This window comes from Mastigoproctus giganteus, chromosome 13 (genome assembly GCF_048544385.1).
Source record: "Mastigoproctus giganteus isolate SK-2022 chromosome 13, ASM4854438v1, whole genome shotgun sequence".
In the NCBI taxonomy this organism is placed as follows: domain Eukaryota; kingdom Metazoa; phylum Arthropoda; class Arachnida; order Uropygi; family Thelyphonidae; genus Mastigoproctus; species Mastigoproctus giganteus.
The window spans coordinates 60,018,294-60,036,828 of NC_143587.1; the positions used below are offsets into that span (position 1 = coordinate 60,018,294).

At 37.2% G+C, this 18,535-nt stretch overlaps 1 protein-coding gene across 1 annotated transcript in view; it reads right to left on the reverse strand.

Moving 5' to 3' along the window:
- Positions 1–18,535, reverse strand: part of LOC150076091 (cationic amino acid transporter 2-like) — a 153,669-nt gene that overhangs the window by 123,057 nt on the left and 12,077 nt on the right. The window contains exons 2-3 of the mRNA XM_090387257.1: positions 17,235–17,391; positions 4,378–4,494 (exon numbers count right to left, since the gene is read on the reverse strand). Of these exons, the coding sequence (XP_090243383.1) occupies positions 4,378–4,494; positions 17,235–17,382 (265 nt within the window). The 5' untranslated portion in view covers positions 17,383–17,391. The remainder of the gene's footprint in view (positions 1–4,377; positions 4,495–17,234; positions 17,392–18,535) is intronic.

Genomic DNA, 18,535 nt, shown 5'->3' on the forward strand with positions numbered 1-18,535 from the left:
ACAGTGTGATCTTACTCTGTCAAATAAAGCTTTTGCTACACTATTCTTGTATTGTCCAGCTTGTGCTGAATTGAAATGGGTGTATTGACCTCTACACATGGGTTTTTTAAAAACTGACGTCTAAAAACTGACGTAAAAACAATTATATTAAGGTCAGATGAACGATTTTCTTTGCCACGTTCCCGAGACATTTCCGCTTCCAGTTCTGACCATGTGCCGATTGAACCACATGGAGAAATACCACGTGTGGAGGTACCGTGAGCCTGCTACTTAAGGAGATGTTGCAGGAAGTCATATCACTGTTGAAGAATGGAGCTGACGCTCCCGAAAGCTTCAGGTTTTTAGCGCTTTTAATGTTTTATATTTTAGCAAATTTTATTGTAAATGATCTTTTATTACAGTTTTTAGCATTCCGCAATAGTTTATTGTAAATATTTTTGTGTAAAGATTGTAGTCATATTAAATTTTATTCAATGGTCGGTGTATGAATTTATATATTTTTTAGAAATGCTAATGTTAACTGGATAGATCCCATCCACCCCAGGTTCCTTTCTTATGTTTAACTTCAACAATTTCTCCTCTACTTTGCTCTCAGTTATTACAAAATCACTAAATACCCTACTACAATTTGATAACCTTCTGGCATTTTCTTTCCTTAATAACTCCTCATGTGTGAATGTAGATGCAAAATACTCATTCGGTTTGTTTACTATCTGAGCAGGATCATCAACAGTGGAACCATCGATATGAAGTGGACCAATCAGATTCACCCCCTTCCTTTTAGAGCTTATATAAGTAAAGAAATCCTTGATGTTTCTCTTAGCATCTTTTGCCAAAGATTTCTCGTAATCTGACTTCGCCTGCCTTGCCTCCTTTGTGACCTGATTACAGACTAGCTTATATCTGCCATAGGCTTCTGAGTCGCTTGATAATTTATATGCATCCCATGCATTTTTCTTCTGTCACGAATCTCATTAGTTCATTTGATAACCATTTAGGCCTAAACCTTGAACAATATTTCTTAATAGGTATGAAACTTTTAGTAGCATCCACGATTAATTCCTTGAATGCTTCCCACTTAGAATTTACTGTTGGTAACATCGTCAGTTTAACCCACTGTACAGAATTTAAAAACTGTCTGAGACACACCGTACTCACCTTTACGGAAGCAAAAACCCTTTCCTTTACCCCTGATGGTAATTATATCTTTAAGTAAATCCCACATCAGTACACTGTGATCACTGCCACCTAGTGGTTCCTTTATCTGCACATTCTTAATACACGAATGATCACTGCTGATAACCAGATCGAGAGTATTACCCTCTCTGGTTGCCTCTCGAACATGCTGCTGCAGAAAACAATCATCCAATAAATCCATAAAAGTCTTACTAGGGTGCGAGTGACCAATCCACAAGTTCCAGTCAATATCTGGGAAGTTAAAGTCCCCTATTATAAGACATTCTAATTTACCAGCCCACTCTTTGTACAATTGTTCAGCTAACTCCTTTGTGTGAATGTAGATGCAAAATACTCATTCAGTTTGTTTGCTATCTGAGCAGGATCATCAACAGTCGAACCATCGATATCTTGTCTGACCAATTTGAGTGGATACTATGACGTGGTCATAAAAGAACTGAATGTCAAAAATTATTTTGATAACATATACTTGGATTTCAGGAAAGCTTTTGATGCTGTTACACATGGAAGACTGCTGTACAAATTGGAGAGGTATGGCATTAAGGGTAAGTTGCTACAATGGATAAAGGGATGGTTGAGTGAGAGACGACAAGAGAGTGGTAATCAACGGACACGGCTCTTTGTGGTTAGTTAGTTATTTTGGTTTTTAGGAGCATTAGCAACCTTTTTGCATCCTCAGTATTTGGTGGTGATGGGCTCGAACCCCAGTCTAATCAAGAAGCATGTGCTCTTTGTGGACAAATGTTATTAGTGGAGTTCCCCAGGTTTCGGTGCTGGGCCCATTGTTGTTTTGTGTATTCATCAATGATATTGATGAAGGTATATCAGGATTAATGCCCAAGTTTGCAGATGATAAGAAGGTTGGCAGGGTTGTTAACGACAGTAAAGACAGTATGCTACTCCAACTGTATCTAGTTATGTTGGGCAAATGGGCTAAGAAGTGGCAACTGAAGTTTAAAATTGACAAATGCAAAGTTACTGCATATGAGTAGCAATAACCCAAGAGAAACGTATCAACTGTGTGGTACTAAACTCAGGGAAGTGGAAAGTGAAAAAGACCTGGGGGTAACTGTGCAGTCAAATATGAAGTTTGCTGAGCAGTGCAGACGGGCTTCCAGGGCAGGCCATGGAGTCTTGTGAATGATATATTGGAATTTTGCTGACAGGAACAGGGAGGTGATTATCCTGTTGTACAAGGCAATAGTCAGGCCACACCTAAAGTACTGTGTGCAGGTCTGGAGGCCTCATTTCAGGAAGGATGTAGAATTGCTAGAACAAGTACAAAGATGGGCAACAAGATTGGTGAGGGGAACAAAGGGGTGCTCTTACCAAGAAAGGCATAAATTCTGCAAATTGCAATGCCTGGAGAGTAGGTACCTGCGAGATGATCTGATTGAGGTGTATAAGGCCTTGAATTGGTTGAGCAAGCTGAATGCTGATGGGATTCTTCCTTTTGATCAGATTAAGAACTGAGGGGGGGTATAGATTCAAATTCAGCAAGGACAGTTGTAGAATAGATGTGTGGAAATTTGCCTTTAGCCAGCAGATGGTTGATTGGTGAAACAGATTTCCATCTTTTGTTATGGAAGTTGATAGCCTAAATAAATTTAAAGCTGAGCTGGACAGGCATTTGGAACGAATGGAGGGGTGTAATGGGAGGGGTTTTTTTTTGGCTGATGCTGCTTAAGCTTTCTTTCTTGCATCGTATGCATCTACTAATGTTGATGCTAATCGTGGATTTTAATATCTCTGATTTTAATTTCATCTCAAACAGCCTTTTCTTTATGCTGAAGCATAAGGAAACAAGTTAGTTAATATGCAGTGTGTTAAATTTCAGACACACAACATTTTTATTAAATTGATTGAATTTTTTCTTTTTATGTGATTAATAGAAGTGAAAAGTAAATAACTATCTTGTTATCAACTAATTAGTTAACTAATAATATAAAAGTAATTGTGTAGTTTTCACTTTGCTGCACATATCTCCAAACATAATATTTGTTCCACATTTTATATTTTATAATCAGCAGCATGTGAAATACAACACTTATTTCAGGCTCTGTGATTTAACAAATTAACCAATCATATTGTACTGTCAACACTTTCTTACAAAGTGTTTACTTATTTCTCCTTATTGAAAAAAAAAAAAAAAAAAAAAAAGGAACAAACCCTTTTATGCATGAACCAACAACATTGTTTCTGCATATCTGTTATATTACTCATTAATCTCTCAAACATAATATAATATCCAGTGCAAACATACACATATCCAGTGCTTCTGTTACTGTACATGGTGTATGGATAACCTATGTAATATATACGAAAAAAAAATAATAATAATAAAATACTAATTGCCAGATTTCTATTTGTCTGATTTTAAAGAAATTTGGAAAGGCTCAACAAATCTTTCTATAAGAGCCAAATATAAAATTTCATGAAAATCTATCTACTGGGAGTAGAGTTATGTGCAGATAGATAGACAAAGAAATAATTACTGGATTTTCACTGATCTAATTTTAATTAAATTTGGGATGGCCCAAAAGATGTTCCTAAAAGAGTGAAATATAAACTTTTATGAAAATCAATCCACTATAAGTAAAGTCATTACATATGTGCAGATGAATGGATGGATGGATATCCAGACAAGGTGAAGACAATAGACACGAATATATGCTAATGCGTCATATATGGTGTGCCAGCATATATGACTACACACTTGTTAGTAACACAAGGTTTAGACAAGAGATGTTTTAAATTGAATGAGGAATATATAATTTCATTCCTGTAAAAATGATCTTGGCAATTTCATAATAGTAAGTGTTAGGATCAAATTTGAAACACTAATACAACTAAGGAAAAGACTAGATATTCCATAAATCTTTGCACCAGACTTGTAATAGAAAAAAAACATGATGAGGATGGCTACGAGAAATGGACTTTTTGGGAGAAGACATCAAGTTATAATCTGAGGTAAATTTCTTCAACTAGGGTGTTAAGAAAAGAGCCACTTGAGACCTTCCATGTTACACGATTTCAAATCTGGTCATCCAACTATATGCAAGTTTCTTAACCATAAAATATTATAAAAGTTAATTCTGTGAAATTAGTTCCAAAGTACAATTAAGAAGTGGTATTTGAATAAAACTGATTAATTCATTTTGATATTAACTCTCCACTAACCTGCAAATACTGAAGCTAAAGCAGCAATTAAAAAAGATAAAATTACACAAGGTCCAGCCATACTTGCCACTTGACCAGCAATAACATATATTCCCAATCCTAATGTACTTCCAATACCTAAAAGAATATATGAACAAAGGCGTTAATAAGATGTTTCTAAGATTTATATCTTTCTTATTTTTTAATTTTCCAACTGGATACAAAACAAGAAAAAGTTTTATCACAGTAAATTCATCACGATTTTTGTTCCAAGTCTTACAAAATTTGTATTAACATTAACAAATTATTTTAACAAGTGAAGACAAGTGATTATACTAAAATTAGTTTTGAATGAAAGAAATAGAAATAATTAAAAGAGATAAAATTAGCTATTTAATATTTGAATAGATATAATAAATGGTATTAGGTAGATGTGTGGTGATAAGTTTCGAACATATAATTAATTACAGTATTACAGAGATTATTAAGACAAATACCATATCAGTTCTACAGAGTGATTATAATGCGCCTATAAACAAATTTTATTTTATTTTATCACTAAACTAGAATACTTGTGGTAAATATTCTGCTAAAACTGTTTCAGAGAAGTAAAGATTAATATCAAAGTAATTATAGAAAAACCTTTCCTTCTGCTCCCTTCACTGATAGCTAAGGCGTCAGTAGGATGGACTTAATTAAAAATGCAATTTGATAAGTTTTTTATTTTTTATATGTATGACTATAACATCCACTAAAAAATTATAATTATTGCACAAAAATTATCTGGACCTGGAAACTTATGTAAAGTTGTCCATGAGCAAAAATGCCAACTTTGTTAAAAGTCTGACTTTGAGATTTGTTGGTTCTGATGAGAAAAGCTAAGAAATTGTCTTCTCTTCAAAGTAAACAGTAAGTTAGTTTTCACTGTGAGCTAAATCAATTCTCAAAATTTTAAAACTAATCCAAATTTTCCCCCCTCAATTTTACTGCTAAATAAAACCTATTGCAAAAGGAATTCAGGTCAAAAGTTTGTTTAATCTGAGATATTTAAGTTAAGAGCATTCAAGACAGAGGGATATAAGCAAATTATTAAATAGATTTTGCAACTGTGATGGCATGTTGCATTACCAGGGTACCCGCCCGCCCACTTATGAAGCCCAATAGCTTCCAAACGATCATCTGGGCAGTGGTATCCTCTGAAAATAAATAACAGTAGTCTTCTCTACTAGAGAAGCATTATTTATTTGAAATAGTGCAATACTGCTATCTCGTTGTGAAGGCAACCACAATGTGAGATACAATTAAAACGATGCCTTCTATACAACAAGATTAGTGAACAACAAGATTAGGGCAACAAGATTAGTGAATGGAACAAAGGGGTGCTCTTACGAAGAAAGGCTTAAGTTTTGCAAATTACAGTGTCTGGAGACTAGGCACCAGCGAGGTGATCTGATAGAGGTGTATAAAGCCTTGAATGGTTTAAGCATGCTCAATGCTGATGGGATTCTTCCTCTAGCTCAGAATAATCACCTGAGAGGGCATAAATTCAAATTGAGGAAAGACAGATGTAGGATAGACGTGCGGAAATTTGCCTTTAGCCAGCGGGTGGTTGGTTGGTGGAACAGACTTCCATCCCTTGTGGTGGAGGTTGATAGCCTAAATAAGTTTAAGGCTCAGCTGGACAGGTATTTTGAACGAACAGAGGGGTGAAGTGGAAGTGGTTTTTTTTTTTTTTTTTGGCTGATGCTGCATAAGCTTGCTTTCTTGCATCAAATGCCTCTACTAATGCTAATGCTAATACTACTTATGTAGTTCAAATTTATGGGTTAACTAAGGTGTATTTATACCAATATTATATAGTTAAATACCAAAACCCATAAGAATTATGCCTTGTGCATTTCATTTTCAAAGAAATCATTAATGCAACAAGTGCAGTAAGTGTAATGTAATACTATTTGTTTTATTTACAAATAATTTACATGGTATTCATGGTATGCATAGAGAATCACATATATAAAATTACAATCTAATTCAATGCAAAAATATAAAACAAAACGAAATTGAAATTAAATTTGAAAGTGTCTGCAATCCTGCTCAGTCACAATAGGGAGTACACGTTGAAAACCTTGTCAATCAATTTGATTTTGGAGACACTGTGTAAGGCTCATGGGGAAGAATTTTTCTCAGCATGATCCATGACTGTTAACAGCAGAGATGGTTTCTACAGGATGGAATACACTTAAATAGAAGGGATGCAAGAATATTCACTGATGCAATCAAGGCAGTAACAGTTTGGTAGGAAAACTGATAGCTTGGTTGGGGGAGGGGGAATACACCGACTAATACATGAATTAGAGCTACAAGCAGAGATGAAATTGATTCTTGCACTGCTTCTATTGGGACATGGTGCAGCCTGGAGAGCAAGGTGTTAGGGATTTCAAGCCCTACTGTAGGTCATCATGAAATAAGCAAATATGTGGGATGTGTTACTATCCTTTTATCCATTGTAGCAACTTGCCCTTAATGCCATACTGCACCAACTTGTACAGTAGTCTTCCATGTGCAACAGTATCACAAGCTTTCCTAAAATCCAAGTATATGACATCAAAATTAAGTGTCCAATTAAATTGGTCAGACAACACTTCCCCTTAACAAATCCATGCTATGTCTGAACTATAACTGCAGTCTTGTCTAGATGATCCTGCAGTGCTTCTTTAACAAGTGACTCCATTATTTTCTCTGGAACAGACGTTAAACTAACAGGTCTGTAATTATTCGTGCACCTTTCGATCCCCCTTTGTGAATTGGAGATATATTTGCATATCTGCAGTCTGTGGGGACCTCCCCTGAGTTCAAGGATGCCCTCATAATCATGACTAAGGGTCTGCTTACTTCCTTTGCTGCCTCCTTTAATATAACTGGATAGATCCCATCCACCCCAGGTGCCGTCCTTACGTTTAACTTCAATTTCTCCTCCACTTTGCTATCAGTTATTAGAAAATCGTTCAACTCCCTGGTAGAATTTGATAAGCTTCCACTTCCCTACAGAAGTGTGAATGTAGATGCAAAATACTCATTCAGTTTGTCAGCTACCTGAGCAGAATCATCAACATTCGAACCATGTTGATGACTCTTTCCAGGTTGCCAACAAACTGAATAAGTATTTTCCATCTACATTCACGCATGAGGAATTCTTTATTCAGGAAAATTCCAGAAGTTCATCAGAATCCAACAGGGAGATAAATGATTTTGTGATAACTGCAAGGGAATTGTCGAAACTCAACATAAAAAGGGTACCTGGGTTGAATGGGACCTATCCAATTATATTAAAGGAAGTAAGCAAATCTTTATTCAGAATCATGAAAGCATATCTGGATTCAGGACAGATCCTTCTGTACTGCAGATGCACAAATGTATCTCCAATTCACAAAGGGAAATCATAGGGTGACAAAGGCTGCTGTACAAATTGGAGCAATATGGCATTAATGGAAAGTTAATGCTCTGGATAAAGGGCTTGAGTGAGAGAAGAGAGGTTATTAATGGGCATTGGTCTTCGTGGATTAATGTTATTAGCGGAGTGCCTCAGGGTTCAGTGCTGGGCCCATAGTTTTCTTAATTATTAATGATACTGATGAAGGTATATCAGGCTTAATATTTAAGTCTGCGGATGACATAAAAGTTTGCTTGGTGGTAAATGGCAGTAATCAGGGTAAGCTGCTCAACAAGATCTAAACAAATTAAGCCAATAGAAGTGACAATTAAAATTTAACATTGATAAATCCAAGGTACTGCACATGGGCAGCAGTAAACCCAGATTAATGTACCAACTGGGTGGCACTACACTCAGGACAATGGAAAATGAAAACGACCCAGGAGGGAAAGGAGTAATTGTGCAGTCGGGAATGAATTTCTGAGCAATGCTGACAGGCTGTCAAGGCAGCTCATGGAGTTTTTTCTATGATTTACAGGAACTTTGCTAGCAGGAACAAGGAAGTGATTATCCCATTGTATAAGGCAATGATTAGGACACATCTTGTGTACTGCACAAAGATCTAGAGGCCTCATTTTATGAAGTATATAGATCTGCTGAAATGGATGTGGATGATGGTAATCAGATTGGTGACAGGAATGAAAGGGTGGTCTTACCAAGACAGGCTTCAGTTTTACAATTTACAGTCTTCAGACTAGGCACCTGCAAGGTGATCCAATTCAGGTTTTTGAGGCTTGGAATGGATTGAGCAAGCTCAATGCTTGTGGCATTCCTCCCCTTGCTCAGACTACACCAATGAGGGGACATAAATTCAAAATGAGGAAGAATGGTTGCAGGATAGATATGAGGAGGTTTACCTTCAAGCCAGCATACAAACTTCATTCCAGTGTTGTGGAGGTGTGCAGTTTGAATAAATTCAAGGAAGAACTAAACAAATTATTGAAGGGGAAGGGGTGAACATGTGAGTGTTCTGTTGTTGTGTCTGACCGGTTGGCTACCCAGAAGCATCAGTCACCTGGGCAGATGATTCTGGGTACTCGTCTATGCCACGGGAAGGTGGGCCAGTCCCAGTGGAGCTCGCACTGTCTCAATTCGAGACTCTGACCCATCTGATGTTGGCAAAAGATAGGCCAGATTCCTCTGGGGGGCCCACTCCAGAGGCAGAAAAAAAAAAAAAAAAAAAAAAAAGGGATTTCCCGTGGTGTTAAAAAATTGAAATAAAATAAAATAAAAAAATAATTTAAAAAATAATAATAATAAAATAAATAAAACAATATAATATAAAATAAATAGAAAAAAATCAAATAAATAAAATAAAATAATATAATATAAAATAATAATAAAAATATATATAATAATAAAAAATAAAAAAAATTAGGGAATGTTGCTCCCTATTGAGTAGCTCCACCAGCCAAAGGAGTAGAATTATTTGTAGCCGTATAACTAATTCTTCTTCTTGTGAAAACATCAGATGCAAACTGCTGAAGAGCAATATAAGAATTCTTGTCTCCCACCAGCAAAGTTTCATGCCCATGAGAGAGTGTAGAAACTGACGAACGAAGAACATCTCTAAAGTCATTATATAGCAGACATTCAAATAAAATGTGGCTCCAATTTTCCTTTTCCCCGCATTGACAAGCTTCCGTCCTAGAAGGACCAAAATGACATAGTTTTTCATTAAGAGATCCATGTCCCGTTAAGAGGAAGGATGTATATAAGTCTAAAGAGAACCAAACAGGTTTCTGCTTTACGCAAAAGGTCACCTCAGGGAAAAATGTCCTAGTAACAGATCCAACAGATGATGTATCCCAGCGGTCTGCCACAGATTTATCCTTTCATTCCACAAACGATTACGTTCTTGCTTAATATCTGAATGAATATTCAAAACCAAACCCATAAATTCAGTTGATAGTTGGTTTTTAACCTATAACAAAGACTTCTGTAAGCTACATGAAGGTCCAATGGCAATACACCTGAGAGAACCTGCAGTGCAGAAGTTGAAACAGTATGACAAGCTCTTAACATACATAATAATATTGTACGTTGCATAGTAGCCAACTTCAATCAAAATTTAACAGTTTAACCCTGTGAAACCATACACCTGCAGTGTAAGTAGCCATAGGAAGGAATACGGCGTTATAATAGATTCTCATGGTACGGCTAGAAAGTCCCCAGTCTGAACGAGAAATTTTAACAATAGCACCAATGAATCTTCTGATCTTTGATGTTACATTATTGAAATGAGAGACAAAATTAAGCTTTGAGTCTATTGTAATCCCAAGTAATTTAGTTTCAGAGACAAGTGGAATCCTGCTATTATTAATCTTCATTAATCTTCACTAAAGGGGGTCGTTGAAGGTTTAAATGTGATCCAAAGATCATCATTTTAGCCTTAGACAAACTTATTGTCAATTTATTATCCACTGTCCATTGAAATAAATTTTGTAAAACATCACTGGCATTACTTTCGATAGCAGATCTAGATGAACCATGAATTAAGATAGTAAGATCGTCAGCATAAGCGATAATTTTAGTACTACTGAAACAACGGGAAATCCAATCCTGTAATGCCGTATTTCATATAAGAGGCCCCAAGATAGACACCCTTGTGAAACTTCTCTAGACACCTCCTGAAATTTATATTTCACTAAAATGTGACGATTACTGAAATAGCTTGTGAACAGGTGGTGTAAGTGCTGAGAGCATCCAGCTGATTGTAACCATTCGAGAGCACTCTGCCACCATAGAGAGTCAAAAGCGCCCTGGAAATCGACAAAGGTAGCTAACATGTACTTTGATGTTGAACTCTCAATTCTGCGAACAAATTCAGCAAGTGCATCTTCACAGGACTTTCCTACATAGAATTGATTAGAGGACAACATATTTTTCGACTGAAGAAGATCAGTAACACGCAGAGTCATTAGACACTCTAGCAACTTCCCAAGATTTGGCAAAAGTGCAATAGGCCTATAAGATCTAGGATTTAATACTGGTTTATCTGATTTTTTAATCAGTTTTAAAAGTGCAATGTTCCACATATCAGGAAAGAGACCTTCTTGGAAACATTTGTTAAAAAGCAAAAGCAGCACTTGTAGATGCAATTTGAAAAATTGCAAAATAAATGTATTTTCAACCAGGTCTATCCCTGGACATTTCTTAATATTAATCTTTTTAGCAAGAGAGGTTAATTCACCAATGGTAAATTCTTCTGTCTGAATATTGGTGGTATAAAGCGAATTTGCAACTTGAATATTTGAATGTACAACAGAATCAGTAGTTAGATCATCCACCGGGAAGTCTGTCAAGAATAACATTAACTGTATTCATCCAATCAGTAGACTCCAGGAAATCTTCCTTCACAGTCCCGTATACATCTAAAGAGTGAATCTTATTATGAGCTATCTTATAAATAAGACCCCAAGGATTATCATTACCAGCACTGTGAACAAACTCCTTCCATGTTTCCCGCTTATGTATGGCAATAGCCTTTATGTAATGTTGTTTGAGTGAAATATATTGAGAGTAAAAATAAGCTACTTCATCAGAATGCCAATCCCTACGTCAACTGATATTTTCGACGGGCTTGATGTACCTTTTTCCTTAAAGAAGACAATTCTGAGGTCCACCAGGAACAGGTCTTTAAACTAATCTTTTTCTTGCTAACCGATTTGTATGAGGCCTTAAGTAATGACTGGCCTAATAAGGCAGCAATTCCAGTAGCCGTAAAAGAGTGAAGAGACGAAAAGTCTTGTTCGGGGAAATCTGAAGAAATGGAGGAGTCAAATAATTCCCAGTTTATGTGATTTATGGAAAATCTGACTAAAGCTGGCTGTAGTAAAAATTGATCTCCAGGTTTAGAAAAATCAGTAACAACAAAAAATAGAACCCGATGATCACTTGTTGTCCAATCAGTAATCACCACCCAATCACGAACAACTGCTTTAAAATTAAAATTAGTTAATGTTACATCAATATTTGATTCTCCAACAGAGCTGGAAAAGGTTGTTACCACTTGAGGTAGGTTTATTACATTTAAGCTGTTATTAATAATAAATTCCTCCAGCATATGACCACAATGATCACTTCCATTACTGAACCAGAGTAGAGATTTAGCATTTACGTCAGAAGTTAAGACATTCTGTGGACCCAAGAAATTTAAAGCTGTTTCTAGATAATTCAAGGATAAATTAAAATCTTTTGACGGAGGACAATATAGAGAAATTAGACATGCATGTCTATGCTTAGACATGCATGGCTTTATCTTTGAGACAAGTATATGACTACTGGCAGGATCAACCAGGTAGCATTCGCAACAGTCCACGAATGCACTGCGGGCTCGCTGCAAAAAATCGTTTCCGACTGCATCACAGTCGAGGTGCGCCAAGTCCGGTACACTCTCGGCATACCGTGTCTTAAACAAGACCTCGCAATGAGGAGCAGTTTGCCTCGACCCTGCTCCGCTCTCCAACTCGTGGTGTGGAAGAATGCTTCGACTTCATAAAAAATCTCGGCGCTCGGTCGCATAGGCAGCAAACTCAATAAATAGAAATTCGAATCCAGAATTCCGCCTGATCAGCGCTTCGGCCGAAACAGGCGACTGGATTTGCTGTGTAGACCAACGGGCACTACTTCACAAATGGAACGAGAGGCATAGAGGAGAGGTGAAACACATAGCAGGGGTTCACAGGACACTGCACTTTATGAGAGCCGATTAGCCATTGGGATTGATCAGCCCACAAATATTTTCCGCCATTCACTTCGATTACTTCTCTTATCGGTGTCCGTATCTGCCTTATTCGCCCTCGTTTTTGGGGGCTTCTCTTCGAACAATAAAAATTCAAATTCAAATATGTAACCAAAATACAAGTAGCCATTCTATTGCATAAACCATTGATTACAGTGATATTAAGCTGATTATTTAACACCACAATACATGTTTTCAGTTCCTCAGAGACCGGTTGAATTATACAGGCAGTAAGTGGAAATCCCGTTACCTTTGGAGTATATCCAGGTTGCACTTTAACAGTATAAGGCTCTTGAATTGCAATAATATCAATAGCATTTTGCTCAGCAGACACTCGAATTTCGTCCGATACTGCTCTAGAATGCTGACCGTTAATTTGCATAATCCTAATACCAGCAAGCAAAGACGCAGGAGAATCAGCAAGAAAATCATTAGTTCCAATAACAGCTCCATTTCCGGGAATAAAACTTTTATTGATAGTATTATAACTATCATTCATTGGCGGTCCTTAATCGTGCCATCTGTAATGCCCATAAGTACTTGGGACACGTACCATCCCTTACCGAGTGCTGATATTCCTTCCTAAGTCTCTTACAGTTGATACAACTAGGTGGCTCCTCCTTAAATGGACACTCATTAAATATGTGCCCACTTCGAGCACAACGTCCACAAGACAGGGACTCATGCGAACAATATTGGGTAGTATGTCCATACCCAAGACACAGATAACATTTAGTGACTATCGTATAAGGACGGTGCTTATGAGAACTCCAAGTCAAAAACAACCTGTCCAGTGAGGACACATATTTATAAATTTTAGGCGAGAAGCTAACAACCCAATGAACTAGCGATGACGATCTGGCCTGAGTAGTAAAACGAAAAATTGTTTGTTCCTTCACTTCTTCCAATGTGAAATCATAATCTACCAAATTCTTGTTATAAAGATTATCCACAATATCGTCCTTTGAAAGATCCTGTGGGACATCATAAATTATGACTGATGGATTACCGTTAGGAGGAATGCCAGTGATCACTCCAGCTTTGGAAAACGCCACTGTAGAAGTTAAGCAGTCCAAATCTGATTTCGTAGCTGTTACCACAACCACTCCTCGATTACGAACAAGTTGCAAGGATTTCACTTTTACATTCTTCAAATCATTTTTAAGAGTTGTAGTAACTACATTTTTCCATCAGAACTTGTTCTCAAGTCACTAGTATCTGAAGCTCTAATTATTAGAACATTAGTAGATGATTTAATAACATCACTAGAAGAAACACCCTTCTCAATAGTACCTCTCACAGTATCAGCATAGGTGTGCACAGGCTCTTGTGTATGTAACCTATCCGTCAGAAACGTCTGTATCTACATCTGACTTTAGTATGTTCTTCCCTTCGTCCTGTTCAATGTGATTACCAGAGACCACAGATAAAGTCTGTAACACTGTTTGTAGCAATTGTGCTCTTTTATCAATTTCCTCATTAATGGCTTTTAATCTCTCATTTTCTATCAATAGTGCAGTTGTTACAGTCTCCAAATTACACCATTTGTCCATAATGATATCCCCATTTTTTTTAGTCACCTTATTAGCCTCTCTGAAAAGAAAACTTGTGATATCTTTTTGCATTTAGAAATGACTGCATATAGAGAGGACGCATTTTGAATATTATCACACTCATCAGTTATTGTACTTGCATAATTTTCACATTCATCAGTCATTGTACTTGAATCTGTAGTCAAAATTGGGGTGGGAATAGACCCAATCCCCTCCACTTCAATTAACTCACTACCTGTGCTCTGCTCTCATACTAACTGAGCTGCAGGTCTTAACTGCTCATGACCAATACTTTTAGAATAAACAAACTCACCTAACCTTCATATATTGCCATGAGATTGAGGAATTTTAGGTGGGAGTAGGGATGCTTCATCCCTACTCCCCGGTGGATCTAAAGATCATTTACTGTTAGGATTTCTATCTTCCATAATTCTTTGATATCAAAAACACACAAATAGATTAATATTAGTAGTATTAAATAAGCAACTTCCAAATGTATTAGTAAAAACAACTATAGTCTTTCAATAATTCCAACTTCTAAATCCTGCATTCTTGAACTGTTCCTTTTAGGTTCAAAGCAACAATATCATTTGTACTTATAGTAACTTTCTTGATCTATCAGTAAAAAAAAAAAGAAAAAAAAAAAGAAACCTGATTTACATTTCCTGCCAAAACTACGGATTTACCGACGACGATCGTTACCACATGGCAGCCATATTGGCTCTGCTGATGTGGTAAACCACACTCACTTAACCAAATAGCTATATCACAAAAGATAAGTAATATTTCACCTTGAAACTATTAATAACACCTAAAGAAACTCTTCCACAGTTAAATCACTCAAAAATTACAACCTGTTTAATCACAATAAACCGAAGATAGACAATGCAGGAGCTAGCAGCAACACAACCATATGCTCACAGTACTCTCGAAAGGAGTGGACAAGTCATTTTTTTTAATCCTTCGGCTGATGCTTTATAACCTTGCTTCCTTGCACATATGCCACTAATAATAACAATCAACATCTCAGATTGGCTACCTCAGCTCCACTTAAATGCCTCAATACATTCTTCCTATCACTATTGGGACTGGAACAGAGGGATGTCCAACTGTGACAAGAGCCAAATCCATGCACCTGCTTAACCCCGGGGGCTCACATCTAGTGAGTATGGGCTTGGCAAACCCAGGGTCCTGAGCTGGATATCATCATTCTTCTCTTTCTTGGTGATTCCTTTCTACTTCTCTCTCTCTCTCTCTCTCTCTCTCTCTCAGGGGGTAACTTGGGAATTTTTTTTTTTTTGGCTGGTGCAGCATAAGCCTCAGGCTTCCTTGTACCATATGGCCATTAATAATAATAATAATAATAAAAGCCCTCTATTGAAAGAAAAGATTTTCAGATCCATGCCTCTTGACCCTTTTGACCTTATTCCACGAATTATCAGCTAGAGATCAAGTGTAGCCTAACAAAGTAAAATGAGGCCCATATCATGCTCCTGGACTAATTTCTACATAATGCAGCACAGCATATTATCCTGATGGATATAGGCAGTGTCTGCTACTGTAGTTTAGACTAAAAATCTGACATATTTGGACAGCTGTCAGTGTAGTACATGGTGATATAATATAGCTCACAGTGATAGGTAGTCCACATTGACACGATAGCCAATGATAACAGCAAACAAGATACTATCATTACATGTTTAAAATATGTTAAAAATGTACTATAAAATATAGTACATTTTACTGAAGGTACTATAAAATATAGTACATTTTATTATTTATAGGCAGACAATAGATATTTAAGATATCTGTTGTCTGGCTATACAGCCACCAATACAGGACATAACGCATGGCTATAAATTCAATTTGGAGAAAGGGAGTTCCTTCATATCTCATCCATTCAGTGTATTTTAATATTAAAATACCATAATGTGTATTTTAATAAGATATAGACAAAATCTAATAGATAATATACACTGAGTGATCACTGAATTATGACCACCCCCCTATGAAAACTGAGTGTGACCCGTTGACCACATGAGGTATGAGAGTGCGGAGTTAGTCAACCTACGTAGCATAGATAAAGGACAGATTGTGGGTGCTCGACGAGCTGGTGCCTCAATTTCCCAAACGGTTGATGTTTGAGAGCCGCCGTAGTTAAAGTGTACCAAGACTGGTATCAAAATGGTCAAACAACGACCTGATGGCAAAACTGAAAAGGGCAGCGAAAGGTTGATGTTAGAGGTGAGTGCCAGGTCTGATGACTCATACAGGCGAACAGGTGCAGCACTATAGAAGAATTGACTACCCAATACAACATGGGCCAACCCAGAACAATATCTAGCATGACCATGCATCGCACGCTCGCACATATGGGTTATACCAGTAGATGACCCCTACGGCATCCTCTCCTAACCAAGGTTCATCGGCGTAAAAGACTCACCTGGTGCAAAGAGCATGCAAGTTGGACGTTAGAAGACTGGAAGGTGTGCTGGTTGGATGAGTCACATTTTTTACTCCACACCGTGGATGGTCATGTAAGGATTTGGCATCAACAACATGAAGTCTTGATCCATCATGCATGGTATCAAAAGTGCAGGTCAGTGGAGGCAATTGTATGGTGTGGGGCATGTTTCGCTGGCAGGAACTTGGACCCCTGGTGCATGTGGAATAACGTATCAGTGGTCTCCACTCCGTCAACTGCTTGCGGACTGTGTACACTCCGCTATGTTACACTTTTCCCCCGAATGGCGATGATGTCTTCCAAGATGACAATGTGCCGAGCCATTGGGCACTTGTTGTGCAGGAATGGTTTGAGAAACATAGTTCTGACTTCCAGCATATCGATTGGCCTCTGAAATCCCTCGATATCAATCCCATAGAGCATTTGTGGGATACTATGGAAAGGCATATCAGGCATCTGGATACACCAATCACCTCCATACCTGCATTGCTGACCACATTACACATAGCTTGGTTGGCCATATCTCCCGAATGCTTCCAACATCTTGTTGAATCAATGCCACGTCGGATAGCTGCTGTGACCACTCAGTGTATATTAGATACAAAAAAAAAAAATTATAGGACTTACCCAATGCTGTGAGATCAAATGTTGATAAGCAACGATCTAAACTAGTACGTATCACAGTTTCATCATCTATATATTTTTTCCGCATCAAAGCTTTAAAAAACGATTTACATCTCACTTTACACATACATCTTGATGTTATACTGGCCATGCTGACTAGCTGTTGAGCAGAAAAGAAAATTAGAAAGAAAAAAAAAAAATTCTAATAAAGTGCATTTCAGTAACGGTTGATATAGGAAAGCAAATAAATTAGAGAATATATCTATATAACGAAATAAGACTAAACTTACCTTGTATAAGATACCTTGGAAGCAAAATGTTTGAAATTTTGATTAATTTTGATTTCAATCCTAAAGTTAGAAAGCTACAAGAAATGTAAAAGTTCAGTTCTCTAATAGAACCCTTACATTCTAACAAAACAAAGTTACCAGTTGGCGAGATAGATAAAAGGAATGATAGTAAACAGGAGGAAAGAAAATAAAATAACACACAATGCCACATTATAAATGCTTGACCTCCAATAATGCAATGTAATGATAAAATTATAGTTTGTTTGTTTGTTATTTGGATTTTTGGAGCATTAGCAACTAAGGCCATATTGCTCCGGGGATATGCGGTGGTCATTCCCTGATCTTTCCGCATCCTCCGTATTTGGTGGTCACAGGCTCAAACCCCGGTCTAATCAAGAAGCGTGTGTTACACACTGCTGCTCCTGCCCATCTGGCTACGAAGGCGCCATAAAATTACAGTACATACCATGATGCCACCATAGGTGAGCAGTCAAGTATGAGGGTACCTAAGTACATGCGCTTGAATGACCATGGTTCAAGTCCACATTACTACTAAATATGGTGCTGTTTTTATATCCCTCTATCTTGGGAACAAATGGATTGAGCAAGCTCAATGCTGATGGCATTCTTCCTCTTGCTCAGAATATACACACCTGAGTGGGCATAAATTCAAAATGAGGAAGGATGAATGCAGGTTAGACACGAGGAGGTCCACTGTCAGCCAGAGGTGGTTGACTGTTGAAAAAAAAGTTCCATTTGGTGTTGTGGAGATGAACAGTTGGTCAGTTATTCAAGGAATAACTGACCAAATTATTGTATAAGGTAGACGAGTGATGTGGGAGGTTTTTTTTTTTTTTTTTTTTGGCTATGCTTTAAGCTTGCTTCCCTGCATCATATGCCACTAATAATAATAACAATGACTCCTCTGACCTGTGTAGTCATCCTAGAGTATAAGCAGCAAATTTATTTTATATCATTTTGCCAAAATTTATCCACCTGTTCTGATTATTTATC